The sequence below is a fragment of the Oncorhynchus mykiss genome, unplaced genomic scaffold, assembly GCF_013265735.2.
Source record: "Oncorhynchus mykiss isolate Arlee unplaced genomic scaffold, USDA_OmykA_1.1 un_scaffold_87, whole genome shotgun sequence".
NCBI lineage: Eukaryota > Metazoa > Chordata > Actinopteri > Salmoniformes > Salmonidae > Oncorhynchus > Oncorhynchus mykiss.
The window spans coordinates 182501-209986 of NW_023493659.1; the positions used below are offsets into that span (position 1 = coordinate 182501).

Here is a 27486-nt window from a genome sequence, read left to right on the forward strand (position 1 = left end):
ATCTACCATCTGATGTAGAGTATAGCCTTGGTACTACCCATTAATATCAGAAAGGACAACACATCTACCATCTGATGTAGAGTATAGCCTTGGTACTACCCATTAATATCAGAAAGGACAACACATCTACCATCTGTTGTAGAGTACAGCCTTGGTACCACCCATTAATATCAGAAAGGACAACACATCTACCATCTGATGTAGAGTACTACCCATTAATATCAGAAAGGACAACACATCTACCATCTGTTGTAGAGCACAGCCTTGGTACTACCCATTAATATCAGAAAGGACAACACATCTACCATCTGTTGTAGAGTACAGCCTTGATACTACCCATTAATATCAGAAAGGACAACACATCTACCATCTGTTGTAGAGTACTACCCATTAATATCAGAAAGGACAACACATCTACCATCTGTTTTAGAGTATAGCCTTGGTACTACCCATTAATATCAGAAAGGACAACACATCTACCATCTGTTGTAGAGTATAGCCTTGGTACTACCCATTAATATCAGAAAGGACAACACATCTACCATCTGTTGTAGAGTACAGCCTTGGTACTACCCATTAATATCAGAAAGGACAACACATCTACCATCTGATGTAGAGTATAGCCTTGGTACTACCCATTAATATCAGAAAGGACAACACATCTACCATCTGTTGTAGAGCACTACCCATTAATATCAGAAATGACAACACATCTACCATCTGTTGTAGAGTACAGCCTTGATACTACCCATTAATATCAGAAAGGACAACACATCTACCATCTGATGTAGAGTACTACCCATTAATATCAGAAAGGACAACACATCTACCATCTGTTGTAGAGTACTACCCATTAATATCAGAAATGACAACACATCTACCATCTGTTGTAGAGTACAGCCTTGATACTACCCATTAATATCAGAAAGGACAACACATCTACCATCTGTTGTAGAGTACAGCCTTGGTACTACCCGTTAATATCAGAAAGGACAACACATCTACCATCTGTTGTAGAGTATAGCCTTGGTACTACCCGTTAATATCAGAAAGGACAACACATCTACCATCTGATGTAGAGTATAGCCTTGGTACTACCCGTTAATATCAGAAAGGACAACACATCTACCATCTGTTGTAGAGTATAGCCTTGGTACTACCCGTTAATATCAGAAATGACAACACATCTACCATCTGTTGTAGAGTATAGCCTTGGTACTACCCGTTAATATCAGAAATGACAACACATCTACCATCTGTTGTAGAGCACAGCCTTGGTACTACCCATTAATATCAGAAAGGACAACACATCTAGCATCTGTTGTAGAGTATAGCCTTGGTACTACCCATTAATATCAGAAATGACAACACATCTACCATCTGTTGTAGAGTACAGCCTTGGTACTACCCATTATTATCAGAAAGGACAACACATCTACCATCTGTTGTAGAGTATAGCCTTGGTACTACCCATTAATATCAGAAATGACAACACATCTGGCATCTGTTGTAGAGTACAGCCTTGGTACTACCCATTAATATCAGAAAGGACAACACATCTACCATCTGTTGTAGAGTACAGCCTTGGTACTACCCATTAATATCAGAAATGACAACACATCTGGCATCTGTTGTAGAGTACAGCCTTGGTACTACCCATTAATATCAGAAAGGACAACACATCTACCATCTGTTGTAGAGTATAGCCTTGGTACTACCCATTATTATCAGAAAGGACAACACATCTGGCATCTGTTGTAGAGTACAGCCTTGGTACTACCCATTAATATCAGAAAGGACAACACATCTACCATCTGTTGTAGAGTATAGCCTTGGTACTACCCATTATTATCAGAAAGGACAACACATCTGGCATCTGTTGTAGAGTACAGCCTTGGTACTACCCATTAATATCAGAAAGGACAACACATCTACCATCTGTTGTAGAGTACAGCCTTGGTACTACCCATTAATATCAGAAATGACAACACATCTACCATCTGTTGTAGAGTATAGCCTTGGTACTACCCATTAATATCCGAAAGGACAACACATCTAGCATACTAGTAGAATTAAAAAGGGTTCTATAGAGCTGTAAATGTTTCCAAATAGAATCCTATATGGAACCCAAGAGTTCCAAATGGAACTCTTTTGGTTCCGTGGTTCCGTGAAGAAGAACCCCTGGGGTTCTGATCAAACCACCTTCCAAGGGGTTCTACATTGAGCCTTGAAGGGTGCCACGCATAAAGTAAGCAACAGAGCCTTCTAGGTTGTACCCAGAGTGTACTATGATTAAGTGATATACTTCGTAAACGCAACGCTAAGTGGGTTAAGTATGTGGGATGTGACACATATATACGATATGACTCGATAGTCACTGTCTTACTGTAATTCATTAGATTAGATTGATTCTGATAGGCTGTGACACATATATACGATATGACTCGATAGTTACTGTTTTACTGTAATTCATTAGATTAGATTGATTCTGATAGGCTGTGACACATATATACTATATGACTCGATAGTTACTGTCTTACTGTAATTCATTAGATTAGATTGATTCTGATAGGCTGTGACACATATATACGATATGACTCGATAGTCACTGTAATTCATTAGATTAGATTGATTCTGATAGGCTATGACACATATATACGATATGACTCGATAGTCACTGTTTTACTGTAGATTAGATTGATTCTGATAGGCTGTGACACATATATACTATATGACTCGATAGTTACTGTCTTACTGTAATTCATTAGATTAGATTGATTCTGATAGGCTGTGACACATATATACGATATGACTCGATAGTTACTGTCTTACTGTAATTCATTAGATTAGATTGATTCTGATAGGCTGTGACACATATATACGATATGACTCGATAGTCACTGTAATTCATTAGATTAGATTGATTCTGATAAGCTGTGACACATATATACGATATGACTCGATAGTCACTGTTTTACTGTAATTCATTAGATTAGATTGATTCTGATAGGCTGTGACACATATATACTATATGACTCGATAGTCATATAGCTGGCATACCATTGGTCTATATTAGTCTGGATGTCCTACTGCTATACCATTGGTCTATATTAGTCTGGTTGTCCTACTGGCATACCATTGGTCTATATTAGTCTGGTTGTCCTACTGGCATACCATTGGTCTATATTAGTGGAGATGTTTTCCTGTCTGGTTGTCCTTCCTACTTTAAGATTAATTGACTGTTTAGGCTTCTGTAGTTCCTTAGATGACATTCTGGTTAAACTACTGTCATAAATGGGTCACACACACACACACACACACACACAAACACACACACACTCACACAGACTGCTAGTAACGTTGAGCGGGAATTGAGCGGACACTCACCGGCTTTACACGGGTCTTTGTAGTCTATATTTTCCGTCTTGTCTCCTTCGTTGTAATAGTCAAAACTGGGTTCTTCATAGTCGAAGCAGTGAGACAGAGTAGTCCAGACCGTTAGACCCACTACTAACAGCGTTATCCACCGCATCTTAACGTCCACCACGGCTGGAACGCGGTCCAGCTCACACACACACACACACACACACACGAAGAGAGATGAATGAAACTCTTCGCTGCCTCCTCTTCTCCTCCACTCCGGAGACGAGAGCAGGAATTTAACGGCTCATTGTGAAGACTGGATGTCCGACTTGGCTGTGTGCTGTGTGTGTCAGGCGGTAGCCGCTAATGTCTCATGGCGGAACGTCTGTCTGTCTGTCCCGGTGCAGTCCCAGTCCCAGACAAAAAGGCTATAGCCGAGCTCCGACACTCTGAGTCCCTTCTTCTTCCAGCCCGGCGCCGCTCCTAACAGCACTGTGCCCGGGGAAGAGTTCGGTCCTCCAGGGTGAGTCGGAGGGTCGTGTCGCTGTCCCTGTTGGGGAGAGAGGGGACACAGGGCGGCATTACGGCTGCGCTCTGATCCGGTGCTGTAGGAGCAGTCAGCCAACCAGCAGAGTTTTCAAGTTGTAAGAAGTAGAGGACATGGAAACTACCGGACGATTTAGCGAAGAGTAAAGCAAAGAGTTTACCTACCACTAACCTACTGCGCTCTCTCTCTCTCTCTCTCTCTCTCTCTACCACTAACCTACTGCGCTCTCTCTCTCTCTCTCTCTCTACCACTAACCTACTGCTCTCTCTCTCTCTCTCTCTCTCTACCACTAACCTACTGCTCTCTCTTTTTCCCTCACGACATAGTTTCACAGCTCTCTCTCTCTCTCTCTACCACTAACCTACTGCGCTCTCTCTCTCTCTCTCTACCACTAACCTACTGCGCTCTCTTTTTCCCTCACGACATAGTTTCACAGCTCTCTCTCTCTCTCTCTACCACTAACCTACTGCTCTCTCTCTCTCTCTCTCTACCACTAACCTACTGCGCTCTCTCTCTCTCTACCACTAACCTACTGCGCTCTCTCTCTCTACCACTAACCTACTGCGCTCTCTCTCTCTCTCTCTACCACTAACCTACTGCGCTCTCTTTTTCTCTCACGACATAGTTTCACAGCTCTCTCTCTCTCTCTCTTTCTCTCTCCAGCACTTGCCTACTGCACGCTATTTTTCTCCCACTAGATAGTTTCACCTCTCTCTGTGTCTCTCTCTCTCTCTCTCTCTCTCTCTCTCACTCTGTCTCTCTCTGTCTCTCTCTCTCTCTCTCTCTCTCTCTCACTCTGTCTCTCTATCTCTCTGTCTCTCTCACTCTGTCTCTCTGTCCCTCTCTCTCTCTCACACACTCTGTCTCTCTCTGTCTCGCTCTCTCACTCTGTCTCTCTCCCTCTCTCTCCCCCCTCTCTCCCCCCCTCTCCCGTGGAAACAGTCCTTGTCCGTATCCTGTGAACTTCTTGACAGAGCGACCAGCCAATCTCTCCTCACTGATACTATCCTGTCTACTAGTTTACACAGATGATGTCCTATAATGAGGAGAGGACAGATATTCACCTAGCTCATCTTGTTGTTGAGGCAGGCTGGGGGACTAAACCCCTATAATGAAGTGTCCTTCAGCTAGGAGAGGACAGATATTCACCTAGTTCATCTTGTTGTTGAGGCAGGCTGGGGGACTAAACCCCTATAATGAAGTGTACTTCAGCTAGGAGAGGACAGATATTCACCTAGCTCATCTTGTTGTTGAGGCAGGCTGGGGGACTAAACCCCTATAATGAAGTGTACTTCAGCTAGGAGAGGACAGATATTCACCTAGTTCATCTTGTTGTTGAGGCAGGCTGGGGGACTAAACCCCTATAATGAAGTGTACTTCAGCTAGGAGAGGACAGATATTCACCTAGTTCATCTTGTTGTTGAGGCAGGCTGGGGGACTAAACCCCTATAATGAAGTGTACTTCAGCTAGGAGAGGACAGATATTCACCTAGCTCATCTTGTTGTTGAGGCAGGCTGGGGGACTAAACCCCTATAATGAAGTGTACTTCAGCTAGGAGAGGACAGATATTCACCTAGTTCATCTTGTTGTTGAGGCAGGCTGGGGGACTAAACCCCTATAATGAAGTGTACTTCAGCTAGGAGAGGACAGATATTCACCTAGCTCATCTTGTTGTTGAGGCAGGCTGGGGGACTAAACCCCTATAATGAAGTGTACTTCAGCTAGGAGAGGACAGATATTCACCTAGTTCATCTTGTTGTTGAGGCAGGCTGGGGGACTAAACCCCTATAATGAAGTGTACTTCAGCTAGGAGAGGACAGATATTCACCTAGTTCATCTTGTTGTTGAGGCAGGCTGGGGGACTAAACCCCTATAATGAAGTGTCCTTCAGCTAGGAGAGGACAGATATTCACCTAGCTCATCTTGTTGTTGAGGCAGGCTGGGGGACTAAACCCCTATAATGAAGTGTCCTTCAGCTAGGAGAGGACAGATATTCACCTAGCTCATCTTGTTGTTGAGGCGGGCTGGGGGACTAAACCCCAAATCAAACCCGTAGTTGTAAAATGAACAGGAGGGTTTGAATTTGACCCATGTTATATATATAGTCTAGTAAAGCCGGACTGAACAGAGCAGTCTACATGTAGGTGAGAGTCTGGTCATTAAATCATTTCAACTGTCTCTGGGTGAGATCTAACAGGGTGTTAGGCTTAGGGGAAGGTTAGGGTAGGGTTAGGGGAAGGTTAGAGTAGGGTTAGGGGTAGGTTAGGGGAAGGTTAGGGTAGGGTTAGGGTAGGGTTATGGTAAGGTTAGGGGAAGGTTAGGGTAGGGTTAGGTGTTGTATATATACCTGAAGCCAGTCTAGGGTTAGGGTTAGGGTAGATTAGGGTTAGGGTTAGGTTAGAGTAGGGTAGATTAGGGTTAGGGTAGATTAGGGTTAGGGTAGATTAGGGTAGGGTTAGGGTAGGGTTAGGTTAGAGTAGGGTTAGGGTCAGGGTTAGGTTAGATTAGGGTTAGGGTTAGGGTAGGGTTAGGTTGGATTAGGGTTAGGGTCAGGTTAGGTTAGGGTTAGGCTTAGGTTAGCGTTAGTTTAGGGTTAGGGGTAGGGTTAGGTTAGATTAGGGTTAGGGTCAGGTTAGGTTAGATTTGGTTTAGGGTAGGGTTAGGTTAGATTAGGGTTAGGGTCAGGGTTAGGTTAGATTAGGGTTAGGGTTAGGGTAGGGTTAGGTTGGATTAGGGTTAGGGTCAGGTTAGGTTAGGGTTAGCCTTAGGTTAGCGTTAGTTTAGGGTTAGGGGTAGGGTTAGGTTAGATTAGGGTTAGGGTCAGGTTAGGTTAGATTTGGTTTAGGGTAGGGTTGGTTAGATTAGGGTTAGGGTCAGGGTTAGGTTAGATTAGGGTTAGGGTTAGGGTAGGGTTAGGTTGGATTAGGGTTAGGGTCAGGTTAGGTTAGGGTTAGGCTTAGGTTAGCGTTAGTTTAGAGTTAGAGGTAGGGTTAGGTTAGATTAGGGTTAAGGTTAGGGTAAGGGTAGGGTTAAGGTTAGGGTAAGGGTAGGGGTAGGGTTAAGGTTATGGTAGGGGTAGGGTTAAGGTTAGGGTAAGGGTAGGGTTAAGGTTAGGTTAGGGTTAGGGTAGAGTTAGGGTTAATGTTAGGGTAGAGTAGGGTAGAGTTATGGTTAGGGTTAAGGTTAAGGTTAGGGTAAGGGTAGGGTTAAGGTTAGGGTAGAGTAGGGTAGAGTTAGGGTTAATGTTAGGGTAGAGTAGGGTAGAGTTAGGGTTAGGGTTAGGGTAGAGTAGGGTAGAGTTAGGGTTAAGGTTAGGGTAGAGTAGGGTAGAGTTAGGGTAGGGTTAAGGCGAGGGTAAGGGTAGGGTTAAGGTTAGGGTAAGGGTAGGGTTAAGGTTAGGGTAGAGTAGGGTAGAGTTAGGGTTAGGGTTAAGGTTAGGGTAAGGGTAGGGTAGGGTTAAGGGTAGGGTTAAGGTTAGGGTAAGGGTAGGGTTAAGGTTCGGGTAGGGGTAGGGTTAAGGTTAGGGTAGAGTAGGGTAGAGTTAGGGTTAAGGTTAGGGTAAGGGTAGGGTTAAGGGTAGGGTTAAGGTTAGGGTAGGGTAGGGTTAGGGTTAAGGTTAGGGTAAGGGTAGGGTTAAGGTTCGGGTAGGGTTAGGGTTAAGTTTAGGGTAAGGGTAGGGTAAGGGTTAAGGTTAGGGTAGGGGTAGGGTTAAGGTTAGGGTTAGGGTAAGGATAGGGTTCGGGTTAGAGAGAGAGAGCTAGAGTCTGACTGCACATAAAAATTAAACCTCTTCATTGTTAAAGAGGTAGAAATATATATTTATGTTTGTACATGAAAAAACGTAGACGCTTGTTGGGTATAACGCTCTTATTGTTGTTATCATTGTTGTTGTTGTTTGTTGTTGACCAACTACCTGGCCCTTGCAGTGATCAGTTTGTTGATCACCACCTGACCCGTTTACTGTCAACAACAACAACTCTACATTCTCTCCTCTCATATCTTTCAGTCTGCTAAACAGAGAAGTTAAAACACACTGAATATACAGATAGAAATAGCACGAATAGATCTGACATGATTCTCTACTCTGTGTCTGCTTGTCAGAGCTAGGACACAGACTATCGGATCCAGTCTGTATTCATTATTTTGTGACCGTGCTATGAAGGAAGGCCGCTGTGAGACAGACAGACAGAGAGGCGGTAGTTTGGTGTCAAAGGAACAGAGCGCGACCTTACCGAAGAAGGAAATAACCCCACGAGTGACATCATTAGGTTAATAACGGTTTTAATGGAGTCGCCAAACCACTCCACTCCACGCGCCCAACACTAACGAGACGAGGTGAGAGTTCAGTTCACCGCCAGTAAACGCAAATTAGACAGACTAGAGTAGGGTACCGTGAAACTCTATCGAGGTAGGCTAAATCTCTCTCTCTCTCTCTCTCTCTCGCTCTCTCTCCCTCTCTCTCTCTCTCCCATCTACCTGCCGTTGTGTTCACTTCTTCCCTGGGAGTTGCGCGGGTGCTCCATGCTTTCCCACACTGCCGATAACGCCCCGTAGCCCCGCCTGAGTGTGTCCGAGCCCTCGGTGCCTGGTACCCATCATTCCCCTTTCGTGTCCCCCTCTCACCAGAGATTAGACCGGCAGTTCTGTCTGTTCCGTGGCGCGCACAGCGGATTAGTCCTACTGGCCCTGAGGAGAGACTGTGTCGGAGCCGCGCTCTGACTGACGTCACGACATCAATCCCAGCAACGGGCCGCAAATCCCCTGGGGAGAGAGAGTGAGAGAGATACAGAGAGAGAGAGAGAGAGAGAGAGAGAGAGAGAGCCAGAGAGAGAAAGAGATACAGAGAGAGAGAGAGAGATACAGAGAGAGAGAGAGAGAGAGAGACAGAGAGAGAGAGAGATACAGAGAGAGAGACAGAGACAGAGACAGAGAGAGCCAGAGAGAGAGAGAGAGACAGAGAGAGCCAGAGAGAGAGACAGAGAGAGAGAGAAAGAGAGAGAGAGAGAGCGAGAGAGACAGAGACAGAGAGAGCCAGAGAGAGAGAAAGAGAGAGAGTTGTTGGTGGTTATGCTGGTGGTGGTGGTAGTGGTGGTGGTGGTGGGGGTGGGGGTGGTGGTGGGGGTGGGAGTGGTGGTGGGGGTGGTAGTGGTGGTGGTAGTGGTGGTGGTGGTGGGGGTGGTGGTGTGGTGGTGGGGGTGGGAGTGGTGGTGGTAGTGGTGGTTGTGGTGGTGGTGGTGTAGTGGTGGGGGTGGGGGTGTAGTGGTGGTGTAGTGGTGGTGGTGGTGGTGGGGGTGGTATTGGTGGGGGTGGTAGTGGTGGGGGTGGGGGTATTAGTGGTGGTGATGGTGGGGGTGGTGGGGGTGGGGGTGGTGATTAGTGCAGTAATTAGTACAGTATAGTCTCTAAGGTGCCCCCAACCTCCTGTGGTGTCTCTGTACATAGGGCAGTAGTCTCTAAGGTGCCCCCAACCTCCTGTGGTGTCTCTGTACATAGGGCACCAACCTCCTGTGGTGTCTCTGTACATAGGGCACCAACCTCCTGTGGTGTCTCTGTACATAGGGCAGTAGTCTCTAAGGTGTCACCAACCTCCTGGGGTGTCTCTGTAAGGGCAGTAGTCTATAAGGTGTCACCAACCTCCTGTGGTGTCTCCGTACATAAGCAGTAGTCTCTAAGGTGTCACCAACCTCCTGTGGTGTCTCTGTACATAGGGCAGTAGTATCTAAGGTGTCACCAACCTCCTGTGGTGTCTCTAGGGCAGTAGTCTCTAAGGTGTCGCCAACCTCCTGTAATGTCTCTGTACATAGGGCAGTAGTATCTAAGGTGCCACCAACCTCCTATGGTGTCTCTGTACATAGGGCAGTAGTCTCTAAGGTGTCACCAACCTCCTGTGGTGTCTCTGTACATAGGGCAGTAGTCTCTAAGGTGTCACCAACCTCCTGTGGTGTCTCTGTACATAGGGCAGTAGTCTCTAAGGTGCCAACAACCTCCTGTGGTGTCTCTGTAAGGGCAGTAGTCTCTAAGGTGCCACCAACCTCCTGTGGTGTCTCTGTACATAGGGCAGTAGTCTCTAAGGTGCCACCAACCTCCTGTGGTGTCTCTGTACATAGGGCACCAACCTCCTGTGGTGTCTCTGTACATAGGGCAGTAGTCTCTAAGGTGTCACCAACCTCCTGTGGTGTCTCTGTACATAGGGCAGTAGTCTCTAAGGTGTCACCAACCTCCTGTGGTGTCTCTGTACATAGGGCAGTAGTCTCTAAGGTGTCACCAACCTCCTGTGGTGTCTCTGTAAGGGCAGTAGTCTCTAAGGTGTCATCAACCTCCTGTGGTGTCTCTGTAAGGGCAGTAGTCTCTAAGGTGTCACCAACCTCCTGTTGTGTCTCTGTACATAGGACAGTCGTCTCTAAGGTGCCACCAACCTCCTGTGTTGTCTCTGTACATAGGGCAGTAGTCTCTAAGGTGTCACCAACCTCCTGTGGTGTCTCTGTAAGGGCAGTAGTCTCTAAGGTGCCCCCAACCTCCTGTGGTGTCTCTGTTAGGCCAGTAGTCTCTAAGGTGTCACCAACCTCCTGTGGTGTCTCTGTACATAGGGCACCAACCTCCTGTGGTGTCTCTGTACATAGGGCAGTAGTCTATAAGGTGTCACCAACCTCCTGTGGTGTCTCTGTACATAGGACAGTAGTCTATAAGGTGTCACCAACCTCCTGCGGTGTCTCTGTAAGGGCAGTAGTCTCTAAGGTGTCACCAACCTCCTGTTGTGTCTCTGTACATAGGGCAGTAGTCTCTAAGGTGTCACCAACCTCCTGTGGTGTCTCTGTAAGGGCAGTAGTCTCTAAGGTGTCACCAACCTCCTGTGGTGTCTCTGTAAGGGCAGTAGTCTCTAAGGTGTCACCAACCTCCTGTTGTGTCTCTGTACATAGGGCAGTAGTCTCTAAGGTGTCACCAACCTCCTGTGGTGTCTCTGTACATAGGGCAGTAGTCTCTAAGGTGTCACCAACCTCCTGTGGTGTCTCTGTACATAGGACAGTAGTCTCTAAGGTGTCACCAACCTCCTGTGGTGTCTCTGTAAGGGCAGTAGTCTCTAAGGTGTCACCAACCTCCTGTGGTGTCTCTGTAAGGGCAGTAGTCTCTAAGGTGTCACCAACCTCCTGTTGTGTCTCTGTACGTAGGGCAGTAGTCTCTAAGGTGTCACCAACCTCCTGTGGTGTCTCTGTACATAGGGCAGTAGTCTCTAAGGTGTCACCAACCTCCTGTTGTGTCTCTGTACATAGGGCAGTAGTCTCTAAGGTGTCATCAACCTCCTGTGGTGTATCTGTACATAGGGCAGTAGTCTCTAAGGTGTCACCAACCTCCTGTTGTGTCTCTGTACATAGGGCAGTAGTCTCTAAGGTGTCACCAACCTCCTGTGGTGTCTCTATACATAGGGCAGTAGTCTCTAAGGTGTCACCAACCTCCTGTGGTGTCTCTGTTCATAGGGCAGTAGTCTCTAAGGTGTCACCAACCTCCTGTGGTGTCTCTGTAAGGGCAGTAGTCTATAAGGTGGCACCAACCTCCTGTGGTGTCTCTATACATAGGGCAGTAGTCTCTAAGGTGTCACCAACCTCCTGTGGTGTCTCTGTTCATAGGGCAGTAGTCTCTAAGGTGTCACCAACCTCCTGTGGTGTCTCTGTAAGGGCAGTAGTCTATAAGGTGGCACCAACCTCCTGTGGTGTCTCTGTACATAGGGCAGTAGTCTCTAAGGTGTCACCAACCTCCTGTGGTGTCTCTGTAAGGGCAGTAGTCTCTAAGGTGTCACCAACCTCCTGTGGTGTCTCTGTACATAGGGCAGTAGTCTCTAAGGTGTCACCAACCTCCTGTGGTGTCTCTGTTAGGCCAGTAGTCTCTAAGGTGTCACCAACCTCCTGTGGTGTCTCTGTACATAGGGCAGTAGTATCTAAGGTGTCACCAACCTCCTGTGGTGTCTCTGTAAGGGCAGTAGTCTCTAAGGTGTCGCCAACCTCCTGTGGTGTCTCTGTTCATAGGGCAGTAGTCTCTAAGGTGTCACCAACCTCCTGTGGTGTCTCTGTACATAGGTCAGTAGTCTCTAAGGTGTCGCCAACCTCCTGTGGTGTCTCTGTACATAGGTCAGTAGTCTCTAAGGTGTCGCCAACCTCCTGTAATGTCTCTGTAAGGGCAGTAGTCTATAAGGTGTCACCAACCTCCTGTTGTGTCTCTGTACATAGGGCAGTAGTCTCTAAGGTGTCACCAACCTCCTGTGGTGTCTCTGTTCAAAGGGCAGTAGTCTCTAAGGTGTCACCAACCTCCTGTGGTGTCTCTGTACATAGGGCAGTAGTCTCTAAGGTGTCACCAACCTCCTGTAATGTCTCTGTAAGGGCAGTAGTCTATAAGGTGTCACCAACCTCCTGTGGTGTCTCTGTACATAGGGCAGTAGTATCTAAGGTGTCACCAACCTCCTGTGGTGTCTCTGTAAGGGCAGTAGTCTCTAAGGTGTCATCAACCTCCTGTGGTGTCTCTGTAAGGGCAGTAGTCTATAAGGTGGTACCAACCTCCTGTGGTGTCTCTGTACATAGGACATTAGTCTCTAAGGTGTCACCAACCTCCTGTGAAGTCTCCGTACATAAGCAGTAGTCTCTAAGGTGTCACCAACCGCCTGTGGTGTCTCTGTACATAGGGCAGTAGTCTCTAAGGTGTCACCAACCTCCTGTGGTGTCTCTGTACATAGGGCAGTAGTATCTAAGGTGTCACCAACCTCCTGTGGTGTCTCTAGGGCAGTAGTCTCTAAGGTGTCGCCAACCTCCTGTAATGTCTCTGTACATAGGGCAGTAGTATCTAAGGTGCCACCAACCTCCTATGGTGTCTCTGTACATAGGGCAGTAGTCTCTAAGGTGTCACCAACCTCCTGTGGTGTCTCTGTACATAGGGCAGTAGTCTCTAAGGTGTCACCAACCTCCTGTGGTGTCTCTATTTCAGTAGTCTCTAAGTTGTCGCCAACCTCCTGTGGTGTCTCTGTACATAGGTCAGTAGTCTCTAAGGTGTCGCCAACCTCCTGTAATGTCTCTGTAAGGGCAGTAGTCTATAAGGTGTCACCAACCTCCTGTTGTGTCTCTGTACATAGGGCAGTAGTCTCTAAGGTGTCACCAACCTCCTGTGGTGTCTCTGTTCATAGGGCAGTAGTCTCTAAGGTGTCATCAACCTCCTGTGGTGTCTCTGTAAGGGCAGTAGTCTATAAGGTGTCACCAACCTCCTGTGGTGTCTCTGTACATAGGGCAGTAGTCTCTAAGGTGTCACCAACCTCCTGTGGTGTCTCTGTACATAGGGCAGTAGTCTTTAAGGTGTCACCAACCTCCTGTGGTGTCTCTGTACATAGGGCAGTAGTCTCTAAGGTGCCAACAACCTCCTGTGGTGTCTCTGTAAGGGCAGTAGTCTCTAAGGTGCCACCAACCTCCTGTGGTGTCTCTGTACATAGGGCAGTAGTCTCTAAGGTGCCACCAACCTCCTGTGGTGTCTCTGTACATAGGGCACCAACCTCCTGTGGTGTCTCTGTACATAGGGCAGTAGTCTCTAAGGTGTCACCAACCTCCTGTGGTGTCTCTGTACATAGGGCAGTAGTCTCTAAGGTGTCACCAACCTCCTGTGGTGTCTCTGTAAGGGCAGTAGTCTATAAGGTGTCATCAACCTCCTGTGGTGTCTCTGTTCATAGGGCAGTAGTCTCTAAGGTGTCACCAACCTCCTGTGGTGTCTCTGTTCATAGGGCAGTAGTCTATAAGGTGTCATCAACCTCCTGTGGTGTCTCTGTTCATAGGGCAGTAGTCTCTAAGGTGTCACCAACCTCCTGTGGTGTCTCTGTTCATAGGGCAGTAGTCTATAAGGTGTCACCAACCTCCTGTGGTGTCTCTCTAAGGACAGTCGTCTCTAAGGTGCAGGCTTGATAACCGGGTGGAAGCCCGTTACACGTAGAGGACAGTAGTCTATAAGGTGTCACCAACCTCCTGTGGTGTCTCTGTACATAGGGCACCAACCTCCTGTGGTGTCTCTGTACATAGGGCAGTAGTCTCTAAGGTGTCACTAACCTCCTGTGGTGTCTCTGTACATAGGGCAGTAGTCTCTAAGGTGTCACCAACCTCCTGTGGTGTCTCTGTACATAGGGCCGTAGTCTCTAAGGTGTCACCAACCTCCTGTGGTGTCTCTGTACATAGGGCACCAACCTCCTGTGGTGTCTCTGTACATAGGGCAGTAGTCTATAAGGTGTCACCAACCTCCTGTGGTGTCTCTGTACATAGGGCAGTAGTCTCTAAGGTGTCACCAACCTCCTGTGGTGTCTCTGTACATAGGGCAGTAGTCTATAAGGTGTCACCAACCTCCTGTGGTGTCTCTGTACATAGGGCAGTAGTCTATAAGGTGTCACCAACCTCCTGTGGTGTCTCTGTACATAGGGCAGTAGTCTCTAAGGTGTCACCAACCTCCTGTGGTGTCTCTGTACATAGGGCAGTAGTCTCTAAGGTGTCACCAACCTCCTGTGGTGTCTCTGTACATAGGGCAGTAGTCTATAAGGTGTCACCAACCTCCTGTGGTGTCTCTGTACATAGGGCAGTAGTCTATAAGGTGTCACCAACCTCCTGTGGTGTCTCTGTACATAGGGCAGTAGTCTCTAAGGTGTCACCAACCTCCTGTGGTGTCTCTGTACATAGGGCAGTAGTCTCTAAGGTGTCACCAACCTCCTGTAATGTCTCTGTACATAGGGCAGTAGTCTCTAAGGTGCCACCAACCTCCTGTGGTGTCTCTGTAAGGGCAGTAGTCTCTAAGGTGTCACCAACCTCCTGTGGTGTCTCTGTACATAGGGCAGTAGTCTCTAAGGTGTCACCAACCTCCTGTGGTGTCTCTGTAAGGGCAGTAGTCTCTAAGGTGTCACCAACCTCCTGTTGTGTCTCTGTACATAGGGCAGTAGTCTCTAAGGTGTCACCAACCTCCTGTGGTGTATCTGTACATAGGGCAGTAGTCTCTAAGGTGTCACCAACCTCCTGTGGTGTCTCTATACATAGGGCACCAACCACCTGTGGTGTCTCTGTACATAGGGCAGTAGTCTATAAGGTGTCATCAACCTCCTGTGGTGTCTCTGTAAGGGCAGTAGTCTCTAAGGTGTCACCAACCTCCTGTTGTGTCTCTGTACATAGGGCAGTAGTCTCTAAGGTGTCACCAACCTCCTGTTGTGTCTCTGTACATAGGGCAGTAGTCTCTAAGGTGCCACCAACCTCCTGTGGTGTCTCTGTAAGGGCAGTAGTCTCTAAGGTGCAGGCTTGATAACCGGGTGGAAGCTCGTTACATGTAGAGGACAGTCGTCTCTAAGGTGCAGGCTTGATAACCGGGTGGAAGCTCGTTACATGTAGAGGACAGTAGTCTCTAAGGTGCAGGCTTGATAACCGGGTGGAAGCTCGTTACACGTAGAGGACAGTCGTCTCTAAGGTGCAGGCTTGATAACCGGGTGGAAGCCCGTTACACGTAGAGGACAGTCGTCTCTAAGGTGCAGGCTTGATAACCGGGTGGAAGCTCGTTACACGTAGAGGACAGTCGTCTCTAAGGTGCAGGCTTGATAACCGGGTGGAAGCTCGTTACATGTAGAGGACAGTCGTCTCTAAGGCGCAGGCTTGATAACCGGGTGGAAGCTCGTTACATGTAGAGGACAGTCGTCTCTAAGGCGCAGGCTTGATAACCGGGTGGAAGCTCGTTACACGTAGAGGACAGTCGTCTCTAAGGTGCAGGCTTGATAACCGGGTGGAAGCTCGTTACATGTAGAGGACAGTAGTCTCTAAGGCGCAGGCTTGATAACCGGGTGGAAGCTCGTTACATGTAGAGGACAGTCGTCTCTAAGGTGCAGGCTTGATAACCGGGTGGAAGCTCGTTACATGTAGAGGACAGTCGTCTCTAAGGCGCAGGCTTGATAACCGGGTGGAAGCTCGTTACACGTAGAGGACAGTAGTCTCTAAGGCGCAGGCTTGATAACCGGGTGGAAGCCTGTTACACGTAGAGGGCAGAGAAAGAGACATAGTCCCATGAACCCAGCGTGGAGTTCAAACCAGAGGATATCCTCTCTTCCTCTCCTCCCCTCCCTCGCGCCAGTCACCTTGTTGACTTTAGGGGAGACCACTTCACTGTACAGTCGAAAGTGTTTTAAAATGGCCTTTAAGTTTGAGCCGTCAGGGGAAAATGCCTTGTATTGAATCCTAGTCTTCTTCTAAATGAGGAGCAGTGAGAGAGAGAGAGAGAGGGAGAGAGAGAGTGTGTGTGTGTGTGTGTGTGTGTGTGTGTGTGTGTGTGTGTGTGTGTGTGTGTGTGTGTGTGTGTGTGTGTGTGTGTGTGTGTGTGTGTGTGTGTGTGTGTGTGTGTGTGTGTGTGTGTGTGTCTCTGGGGGGGTACAGTGTTAGGGCAGAATGCTGGCGTTGGTACTTTCATAGTTTCAGAGACTTGGTCAGATCGATCCAGGCAGAAAATAGAACCAATTAGACACAACAGCACTAAACTGGCTGAGAGGCTAAAAGTACTGCACTATTTATTCATTTATTTAACCTGTATTTAACTAGGCAGATAAGAACAAATTCTCATTTACAATGACAGCCAAACCCAGACGACGCTGGGGCAATTGTGCGCCGCCCTATGGGACTCCCAATCATGGCCGGTTGTGATACAGCCTGGATTTGAACCAGGGTGTCTTTAGTGACTCATCTAGCGCTGAGAGGCCGTTCCTTAGACCTCTACACCACTAGGGAGCCCTCTAGCACTGAGAGGAGGTGCCTTAGACCTCTGCACCACTAGGGAGCCCTCTAGCACTGAGAGGAGGTGCCTTAGACCTCTGCACCACTAGGGAGCCCTCTAGCACTGAGAGGAGGTGCCTTAGACCTCTGCACCACTAGGGAGCCCTCTAGCACTGAGAGGAGGTGCCTTAGACCTCTGCACCACTAGGGAGCCCTCTAGCACTGAGAGGAGGTGCCTTAGACCTCTGCACCACTAGGGAGCCCTCTAGCACTGAGAGGAGGTGCCTTAGACCTCTGCACCACTAGGGAGCCCACTAGCACTGAGAGGAGGTGCCTTAGACCTCTGCACCACTAGGGAGCCCTCTAGCACTGAGAGGAGGTGCCTTAGACCTCTGCACCACTCAGGAGCCCTCTAGCACTGAGAGGAGGTGCCTTAGACCTCTGCACCACTAGGGAGCCCTATAGCACTGAGAGGAGGTGCCTTAGACCTCTGCACCACTAGGGAGCCCTCTAGCACTGAGAGGAGGTGCCTTAGACCTCTGCACCACTAGGGAGCCCTCTAGCACTGAGAGGAGGTGCCTTAGACCTCTGCACCACTCAGGAGCCCTCTAGCACTGAGAGGAGGTGCCTTAGACCTCTGCACCACTAGGGAGCCCTCTAGCACTGAGAGGAGGTGCCTTAGACCTCTGCACCACTAGGGAGCCCTCTAGCACTGAGAGGAGGTGCCTTAGACCTCTGCACCACTAGGGAGCCCAGTAGCACTGAGAGGAGGTGCCTTAGACCTCTGCACCACTAGGGAGCCCTCTAGCACTGAGAGGAGGTGCCTTAGACCTCTGCACCACTAGGGAGCCCAGTAGCACTGAGAGGAGGTGCCTTAGACCTCTGCACCACTAGGGAGCCCTCTAGCACTGAGAGGAGGTGCCTTAGACCTCTGCACCACTAGGGAGCCCTCTAGCACTGAGAGGAGGTGCCTTAGACCTCTACACCACTAGGGAGCCCTCTAGCACTGAGAGGAGGTGCCTTAGACCTCTGCACCACTAGGGAGCCCTCTAGCACTGAGAGGAGGTGCCTTAGACCTCTACACCACTAGGGAGCCCTCTAGCACTGAGAGGAGGTGCCTTAGACCTCTGCACCACTAGGGAGCCCTCTAGCACTGAGAGGAGGTGCCTTAGACCTCTGCACCACTAGGGAGCCCTCTAGCACTGAGAGGAGGTGCCTTTGACCTCTGCACCACTAGGGAGCCCTCTAGCACTGAGAGGAGGTGCCTTAGACCGCTGCACCACTAGGGAGCCCACTAGCACTGAGAGGAGGTGCCTTAGACCACTGCACCACTAGGGAGCCCTCTAGCACTGAGAGGAGGTGCCTTAGACCTCTGCACCACTAGGGAGCCCTCTAGCACTGAGAGGAGGTGCCTTAGACCTCTGCACCACTAGGGAGCCCTCTAGCACTGAGAGGAGGTGCCTTAGACCTCTGCACCACTAGGGAGCCCTCTAGCACTGAGAGGAGGTGCCTTAGACCTCTGCAACACTAGGGAGCCCAGTAGCACTGAGAGGAGGTGCCTTAGACCTCTGCACCACTAGGGAGCCCAGTAGCACTGAGAGGAGGTGCCTTAGACCTCTGCACCACTAGGGAGCCCACTATATAGGGAATAGGTGGGCCACTTCAAAGCAGGATCAGTGAGTTGGAATATCTTTGCTGAACAAACAGATCGGGGAGAGTTTCCTGTTCATTAATGAACCTAGACTTGAATATGGTTGTTGGTTTAAATAACTGAAACAATCTGTCACCCATTCTGAAGAATGGATTCTTGTGTCGGTGTTAATCTTACATCTCTAGAGAGCTGAAAAAGTTGATAACGGATCAAGAAAACACACACACACGCACACACACACGCGCACACACACACACACACACACACACACACACACACACACACACACACACACACACACACACACACACAAACTTAGACACACACACACAGATCTGGGCCTCAAAATAGACACTTTGGAAAGACTGCCCTCTGGTGGACAATCTGACCAATAACAGACGTACAGGCAGGCAGGTAGAGAGAGACAGACAGACAGACTTTTGTGCCCTCCTCTCCCTGGTCTCCTCCTAATGAAATTAAATCCAAAGGGCTTCATTGGCTGATGGGAAACATACGTTAACATTAACAAAGCAAGTGAAGTAGATAATAAACAATAAAAGTGAACAGTAAACATTACACTCACAGAAGTTCCAAAAGAATAAAGACATTTCAAATGTCATATTATGTCTATATACAGTGTTGTAACGATGTGCAAATAGTTCAAGTACAAAAGGGATAATAAATAAGCATAAATATGGGTTGTATTTACAATGGTGTTTGTTCTTCACTGGTTGCCCTTTTCTCGTGGCAACAGGTCACAGATCTTGCTGCTGTGATGTCACACTGTGGAATTTCACCCAGTAGATATGGGAGTTTATCAAAATTGGATTTGTTTTCTAATTCTTTGTGGATCTGTGTAATCTGAGGGAATATATGGTCATACATTGGGCAGGAGGTTAGGAAGTGCAGCTCAGTTTCCACCTCATTTTGTGGCCAGTGTGCACATAGCTTGGGGTGGGGGCTCTCCCTCCTCTCTCCTCCCCTCTCCTCTCTCCTCCCCTCTCCTCTCTCCTCCCCTCTCCTCTCTCTCCTCTATCCTCCCCTCTCCTCTCTCCTCCCTTCTCCTCTCTCCTCTCCTCCCCTCTCCTCTCTCCTCTCTCTTCTCTCTACTCTCTTCTCTTCTCCCCCTCCTCTCTCCTCCTCTCTCCTCCCTTCTCCTCTCTCCTCCCCTCTCTTCTCTCCTCCCCCTCCTCTCTCCTCCTCTCTCCTCCTCTCTCCTCTCTCCTCCTCTCTCCTCCTCTCTCCTCCCTTCTCCTCTCTCCTCCCCTCTCTTCTCTCCTCCCCTCTCCTCTTTCCTCTCTCCTCCCCTCTCTTCTCTCCTCCCCCTCATCTCTCCTCCTCTCTCCTCCCTTCTCCTCTCTCCTCCCCTCTCTTCTCTCCTCCCCTCCCCTCTCCCCTCCCCTCCCCTCCCCTCTCCTCTCTCCTCCCCTCTCTCCTCTCTCCTCCCTTCTCCCCTCTGCTCCCTTCTCCTCTCTCCTCCCTTGTCCTAACTCCTCTCCTCTCTCCTCCCCTCTCCTCTCTCTCCTCTCTCCTCCCCTCTCTTCTCTCCTCCCCTCCCCTCTCCCCTCCCCTCCCCTCCCCTCTCCTCTCTCCTCCCTTCTCCTCTCTCCTCCCTTCTCCCCTCTGCTCCCTTCTCCTCTCTCCTCCCTTGTCCTAACTCCTCTCCTCTCTCCTCCCCTCTCCTCTCTCTCCTCTCTCCTCCCCTCTCCCCTCTCCTCCCTTCTCCTCTCTTCTCCTCTCTCTTCCCCTCTCCTCTCTCCTCCCTTCTCCTCTCTCCTCTCTCCTCCCCTCTCCTCTCTCCTCTCTCTTCTCTCTATTCTCTTCTCTCCTCCCCCTCCTCTCTCCTCCTCTCTCCTCCCTTCTCCTCTCTCCTCCCCTCTCTTCTCTCCTCCCCCTCCTCTCTCCTCCTCTCTCCTCTCTTCTCCTCTCTCCTCTCTTCTCCTCTCTCATCCCCTCTCCTCCCTTCTCCTAACTCCTCTCCTCTCTCCTCCCCTCTCCTCTCTCTCCTCTCTCCTCCCCTCTCCCCTCTCCTCTCTCTCCTCTCTCCTCCCCTCTCCTCTCTTCTCCTCTCTCCTCTCTCTCCTCTCTCTTCTCTCTACTCTCTCTCCTCTCTCTTCTCTCTACTCTCTTCTCTCCTCTCCTCTCTCCTCCCCTCTCCCCTCTCCTCTCCTCTCTCCTCCCCTCTCCCCTCTCCTCTCCTCTCTCCTCCCCTCTCCCCTCTCCTCTCTCTCCTCCCCTCTCCCCTCTCCTCTCTCTCCTCTCTCCTCCCTTCTCCTCTCTTCTCCTCTCTCCTCTCTCTCCTCTCTCTTCTCTCTACTCTCTTCTCTCCTCCCCCCTCCTCACACCTCCCCCTTCCTCCCTCCTCTCCATTCCCCCAGTGTGTCTGAGTGTTGTTGCTGATCGATAGTATTCATAAGGAGATGTTAATATCAGGTGGTAATCACCCGTCTGACTAATAGGGTAGTGGTGTATTGATCCCATCTATTGATCTGCAGCAGCAGCAGCTAACATTAAAAACAGCTGATTCAAACTCAGAGTTCAGGACAAAAGTGCTGTTGTAGCTGTGTATAGGGGGGGTGGTGTGGGGGGGCGGTGGAGGGGAGCAGTATCTGGGGGAAGTGTGGGGGGGAAGTGTGGGAGGGGGGGCAGTGTGGGAGGGGGGCAGTGTGGGAGGGGAGGTGTGGGAGGGAGAGTGTGGCGGGGGGGTGGGGGGGGAAGTGTGGGAGGGGAGGTGTGGGGTGGGAAGTGTGGGAGGGGAGGTGTGGGAGGGGAAGTGTGGGAGGGGAGGTGTGGGAGGGGAAGTGTGGGAGGGGAGGTGTGGGAGGGGAGGTGTGGGATGGGAAGTGTGGGGGGGTAAGTGTGGGAGGGGAAGTGTGGGAGGGGAGGTGTGGGAGGGGAGGTGTGGGAGGGGAGGTGTGGGGGGGAAGTGTGGGACGGGAGGTGTGGGGTGGGAAGTGTGGGAGGGGAGGTGTGGGAGGGGAAGTGTGGGAGGGGAGGTGTGGGAGGGGAGGTGTGGGATGGGAAGTGTGGGGGGGTAAGTGTGGGAGGGGAAGTGTGGGAGGGGAGGTGTGGGGGGGAAGTGTGGGACGGGAGGTGTGGGAGGGGAAGTGTGGGGTAGGAAGTGTGGGAGGGGACGTGTGGGAGGGAAAGTGTGGGGGGGGAAGTGTGGGAGGGGAAGTGTGGGAGGGGAGGTGTGGGAGGGAAGTGTGGGAGGGGAAGTGTGGGGGGGGAAGTGTGGGAGGGGGGGTGTGGGAGGGGAAGTGTGGGAGGGGAGGTGTGGGAGGGAAGTGTGGGAGGGGAAGTGTGGGGGGGAAAGTGTGGGAGGGGAGGTGTGGGAGGGAAGTGTGGGAGGGGAAGTGTGGGGGGGAAGTGTGGGAGGGGAGGTGTGGGAGGGGCGGTGTGGGAGGGGAGGTGTGGGAGGGGGGGTGTGGGGGGGAAGTGTGGGAGGGGGGGTGTGGGAGGGGAAGTGTGGGGGTGGGTGTGGGAGGGGAGGGGTGGGAGGGGGGGTATGGGGGGGAAGTGTGGGAGGGGAGGTGTGGGGGGGAAGTGTGGGAGGGGGGCAGTGTGGGGGGGCAGTGTGTGGGGGAAGTGTGGGAGGGGGGCAGTGTGGTAGGGCAGTGTTGGGGGGCAGTGTGGGAGGGGAAGTGTGGGAGGGGGAAATTGTGGGAAGTGTGGGAGGGGGAAGTGTGGGGGGGGAAGTTTGGGAGGGGCAGTGTAGGAGGGGCAGTGTGGGTGTAATTACACCTGGTTGGACCAACAGACAGTTACATTAGTAGTAGTGGTGTGTTGTGTTCTGTTGGACCTACAGACAGTTAGATTAGTAATAGTGGTGTGTTTTAATGTGTTCTGTTGGACCTACAGACAGTTAGATTAGTAGTAGTGGTGTGTTGTGTTCTGTTGGACCTACAGACAGTTAGATTAGTAGTAGTGGTGTGTTGTGTTCTGTTGGACCTACAGACAGTTAGATTAGTAGTAGTGGTGTGTTGTGTTCTGTTGGACCTACAGACAGTTAGATTAGTAGTAGTGGTGTGTTGTGTTCTATTGGACCTACAGACAGTTAGATTAGTAATAGTGGTGTGTTGTGTTCTGTTGGACCTACAGACAGTTAGATTAGTAATAGTGGTGTGTTGTGTTCTGTTGGACCTACAGACAGTTAGATTAGTAGTAGTGGTGTGATGTGTTCTGTTGGACCTACAGACAGTTAGATTAGTAGTAGTGGTGTGTTGTGTTCTGTTGGACCTACAGACAGTTAGATTAGTAGTAGGGGTGTGTTTTATTATAAACCCTAGCTAGGAGGTAGAGATACCATGACATATGGTCTCCATTATAAACCCTAGCTAGGAGGTAGAGATACCATGATATATGGTCTCCATTATAAACCCTAGCTAGGAGGTAGAGATACCATGACATATGGTCTCCATTATAAACCCTAGCTAGGAGGTAGAGATACCATGACATATGGTCTGTCTCCATTATAAACCCTAGCTAGGAGGTAGAGATACCATGACATATGGTCTCCATTATAAACCCTAGCTAGGAGGTAGAGATACCATGACATATGGTCTGTCTCCATTATAAACCCTAGCTAGGAGGAAGAGATACCATGACATATGGTCTCCATTATAAACCCTAGCTAGGAGGAAGAGATACCATGACATATGGTCTCCATTATAAACCCTAGCTAGGAGGTAGAGATACCATGACATATGGTCTCCATTATAAACCCTAGCTAGGAGGTAGAGATACCATGACATATGGTCTGTCTCCATTATAAACCCTAGCTAGGAGGTAGAGATACCATGACATATGGTCTCCATTATAAACCCTAGCTAGGAGGTAGAGATACCATGACATATGGTCTCCATTATAAACCCTAGCTAGGAGGTAGAGATACCATGACATATGGTCTTAGTTATAAACCCTAGCTAGGAGGTAGAGATACCATGACAATGGTCTCCATTATAAACCCTAGCTAGGAGGTAGAGATACCATGACATATGGTCTGTCTCCATTATAAACCCTAGCTAGGAGGTAGAGATACCATGACATATGGTCTCCATTATAAACCCTAGCTAGGAGGAAGAGATACCATGGCATATGGTCTGTCTCCATTATAAACCCTAGCTAGGAAGTAGAGATACCATGACCTATGGTCTGTCTCCATTATAAACCCTAGCTAGGAGGTAGAGATACCATGGCATATGATCTTAGTTATAAACCCTAGCTGGGAGGTAGAGATACCATGGCATATGGTCTCCATTATAAACCCTAGCTAGGAGGTAGAGATACCATGACATATGGTCTCCATTATAAACCCTAGCTAGGAGGTAGAGATACCATGACATATGGTCTCCATTATAAACCCTAGCTAGGAGGTAGAGATACCATGACATATGGTCTCCATTATAAACCCAGCTAGGAGGTAGAGATACCATGACATATGGTCTGTCTCCATTATAAACCCTAGCTAGGAGGTAGAGATACCATGACATATGGTCTCCATTATAAACCCTAGCTAGGAGGTAGAGATACCATGACATATGGTCTCCATTATAAACCCAGCTAGGAGGTAGAGATACCATGACATATGGTCTTAGTTATAAACCCTAGCTAGGAGGTAGAGATACCATGACATATGGTCTCCATTATAAACCCTAGCTAGGAGGTAGAGATACCATGACATATGGTCTCCATTATAAACCCTAGCTAGGAGGTAGAGATACCATGACATATGGTCTCCATTATAAACCCTAGCTAGGAGGAAGAGATACCATGACATATGGTCTCCATTATAAACCCTAGCTAGGAGGTAGAGATACCATGAAATATGGTCTCCATTATAAACCCTAGCTAGGAGGTAGAGATACCATGACATATGGTCTGTCTTCATTATAAACCCTAGCTAGGAGGTAGAGATACCATGACATATGGTCTCCATTATAAACCCAGCTAGGAGGAAGAGATACCATGACATATGGTCTCCATTATAAACCCTAGCTAGGAGGTAGAGATACCATGACATATGGTCTGTCTCCATTATAAACCCTAGCTAGGAGGTAGAGATACCATGACATATGGTCTCCATTATAAACCCTAGCTAGGAGGTAGAGATATATGGTCTGTCTTCATTATAAACCCTAGCTAGGAGGTAGAGATACCATGACATATGGTCTCCATTATAAACCCTAGCTAGGAGGTAGAGATACCATGACATATGGTCTCCATTATAAACCCTAGCTAGGAGGTAGAGATACCATGACATATGGTCTGTCTCCATTATAAACCCTAGCTAGGAGGTAGAGATACCATGACATATGGTCTTCATTATAAACCCTAGCTAGGAGGTAGAGATACCATGACATATGGTCTGTCTCCATTATAAACCCTAGCTAGGAGGTAGAGATACCATGACATATGGTCTCCATTATAAACCCTAGCTAGGAGGTAGAGATACCATGACATATGGTCTCCATTATAAACCCTAGCTAGGAGGTAGAGATACCATGACATATGGTCTGTCTCCATTATAAACCCTAGCTAGGAGGTAGAGATACCATGACATATGGTCTCCATTATAAACCCTAGCTAGGAGGTAGAGATACCATGACATATGGTCTGTCTCCATTATAAACCCTAGCTAGGAGGTAGAGATACCATGACATATGGTCTCCATTATAAACCCTAGCTAGGAGGTAGAGATACCATGACATATGGTCTCCATTATAAACCCTAGCTAGGAGGTAGAGATACCATGACATATGGTCTCCATTATAAACCCTAGCTAGGAGGTAGAGATACCATGACATATGGTCTGTCTCCATTATAAACCCTAGCTAGGAGGTAGAGATACCATGACATATGGTCTCCATTATAAACCCTAGCTAGGAGGTAGAGATACCATGGCATATGGTCTCCATTATAAACCCTAGCTAGGAGGTAGAGATACCATGACATATGGTCTCCATTATAAACCCTAGCTAGGAGGTAGAGATACCATGACATATGGTCTGTCTCCATTATAAACCCTAGCTAGGAGGTAGAGATACCATGACATATGGTCTCCATTATAAACCCTAGCTAGGAGGTAGAGATACCATGACATATGGTCTCCATTATAAACCCTAGCTAGGAGGTAGAGATACCATGACATATGGTCTCCATTATAAACCCTAGCTAGGAGGTAGAGATACCATGACATATGGTCTGTCTCCATTATAAACCCTAGCTAGGAGGTAGAGATACCATGACATATGGTCTGTCTCCATTATAAACCCTAGCTAGGAGGTAGAGATACCATGACATATGGTCTGTCTCCATTATAAACCCTAGCTAGGAGGTAGAGATACCATGACATATGGTCTCCATTATAAACCCTAGCTAGGAGGTAGAGATACCATGACATATGGTCTGTCTCCATTATAAACCCTAGCTAGGAGGTAGAGATACCATGACATATGGTCTCCATTATAAACCCTAGCTAGGAGGTAGAGATACCATGACATATGGTCTGTCTCCATTATAAACCCTAGCTAGGAGGTAGAGATACCATGACATATGGTCTGTCTCCATTATAAACCCTAGCTAGGAGGTAGAGATACCATGACATATGGTCTCCATTATAAACCCTAGCTAGGAGGTAGAGATACCATGACATATGGTCTCCATTATAAACCCTAGCTAGGAGGTAGAGATACCATGACATATGGTCTCCATTATAAACCCTAGCTAGGAGGTAGAGATACCATGACATATGGTCTCCATTATAAACCCTAGCTAGGAGGAAGAGATACCATGACATATGGTCTCCATTATAAACCCTAGCTAGGAGGTAGAGATACCATGACATATGGTCTCCATTATAAACCCTAGCTAGGAGGTAGAGATACCATGACATATGGTCTGTCTCCATTATAAACCCTAGCTAGGAGGTAGAGATACCATGACATATGGTCTCCATTATAAACCCTAGCTAGGAGGTAGAGATACCATGACATATGGTCTGTCTCCATTATAAACCCTAGCTAGGAGGTAGAGATACCATGACATATGGTCTGTCTCCATTATAAACCCTAGCTAGGAGGTAGAGATACCATGACATATGGTCTCCATTATAAACCCTAGCTAGGAGGTAGAGATACCATGACATATGGTCTCCATTATAAACCCTAGCTAGGAGGTAGAGATACCATGACATATGGTCTCCATTATAAACACTAGCTAGGAGGTAGAGATACCATGACATATGGTCTCCATTATAAACCCTAGCTAGGAGGTAGAGATACCATGGCATATGGTCTCCATTATAAACCCTAGCTAGGAGGTAGAGATACCATGACATATGGTCTCCATTATAAACCCTAGCTAGGAGGTAGAGATACCATGACATATGGTCTGTCTCCATTATAAACCCTAGCTAGGAGGTAGAGATACCATGACATATGGTCTCCATTATAAACCCTAGCTAGGAGGTAGAGATACCATGACATATGGTCTCCATTATAAACCCTAGCTAGGAGGTAGAGATACCATGACATATGGTCTGTCTCCATTATAAACCCTAGCTAGGAGGTAGAGATACCATGACATATGGTCTCCATTATAAACCCTAGCTAGTAGGTAGAGATACCATGACATATGGTCTCCATTATAAACCCTAGCTAGGAGGTAGAGATACCATGACATATGGTCTCCATTATAAACCCTAGCTAGGAGGTAGAGATACCATGACATATGGTCTCCATTATAAACCCTAGCTAGGAGGTAGAGATACCATGACATATGGTCTGTCTCCATTATAAACCCTAGCTAGGAGGTAGAGATACCATGACATATGGTCTCCATTATAAACCCTAGCTAGGAGGTAGAGATACCATGACATATGGTCTCCATTATAAACCCTAGCTAGTAGGTAGAGATACCATGACATATGGTCTCCATTATAAACCCTAGCTAGGAGGTAGAGATACCATGACATATGATCTCCATTATAAACCCTAGCTAGGAGGTAGAGATACCATGACATATGGTCTGTCTCCATTATAAACCCTAGCTAGGAGGTAGAGATACCATGACATATGGTCTCCATTATAAACCCTAGCTAGTAGGTAGAGATACCATGACATATGGTCTCCATTATAAACCCTAGCTAGGAGGTAGAGATACCATGCCATATGATCTCCAT

The 27486-nt window shown here is 48.4% G+C and overlaps 2 protein-coding genes across 4 annotated transcripts in view; both read right to left on the bottom strand.

Moving 5' to 3' along the window:
* Nucleotides 1–8552, bottom strand: part of LOC118947007 (dorsal-ventral patterning tolloid-like protein 1) — a 136220-nt gene extending 127668 nt beyond the window's left edge. For 2 of the 3 annotated variants that reach the window (XM_036971998.1, XM_036971996.1), the window contains exons 1-2: nucleotides 4307–4383; nucleotides 3388–4081 (exon numbers count right to left, since the gene is read on the bottom strand). In XM_036971998.1, the coding sequence (XP_036827893.1) occupies nucleotides 3388–3532 (145 nt within the window). In that variant the 5' untranslated portion in view covers nucleotides 3533–4081; nucleotides 4307–4383. Of the gene's footprint in view, nucleotides 1–3387; nucleotides 4082–4306; nucleotides 4384–8387 lie in introns of those variants that run through there. The other variant, XM_036971997.1, reaches the window with a different exon arrangement.
* Nucleotides 3713–27486, bottom strand: LOC118946994 (extensin-like). Its single transcript, XM_036971942.1, has 3 exons — nucleotides 27468–27486; nucleotides 20815–22049; nucleotides 3713–3913 (listed from the first exon to the last, which is right to left on the bottom strand). The coding sequence occupies exons 1-3, from the start codon at nucleotides 27484–27486 to the stop codon at nucleotides 3713–3715; spliced, it is 1455 nt and encodes a 484-aa protein (XP_036827837.1).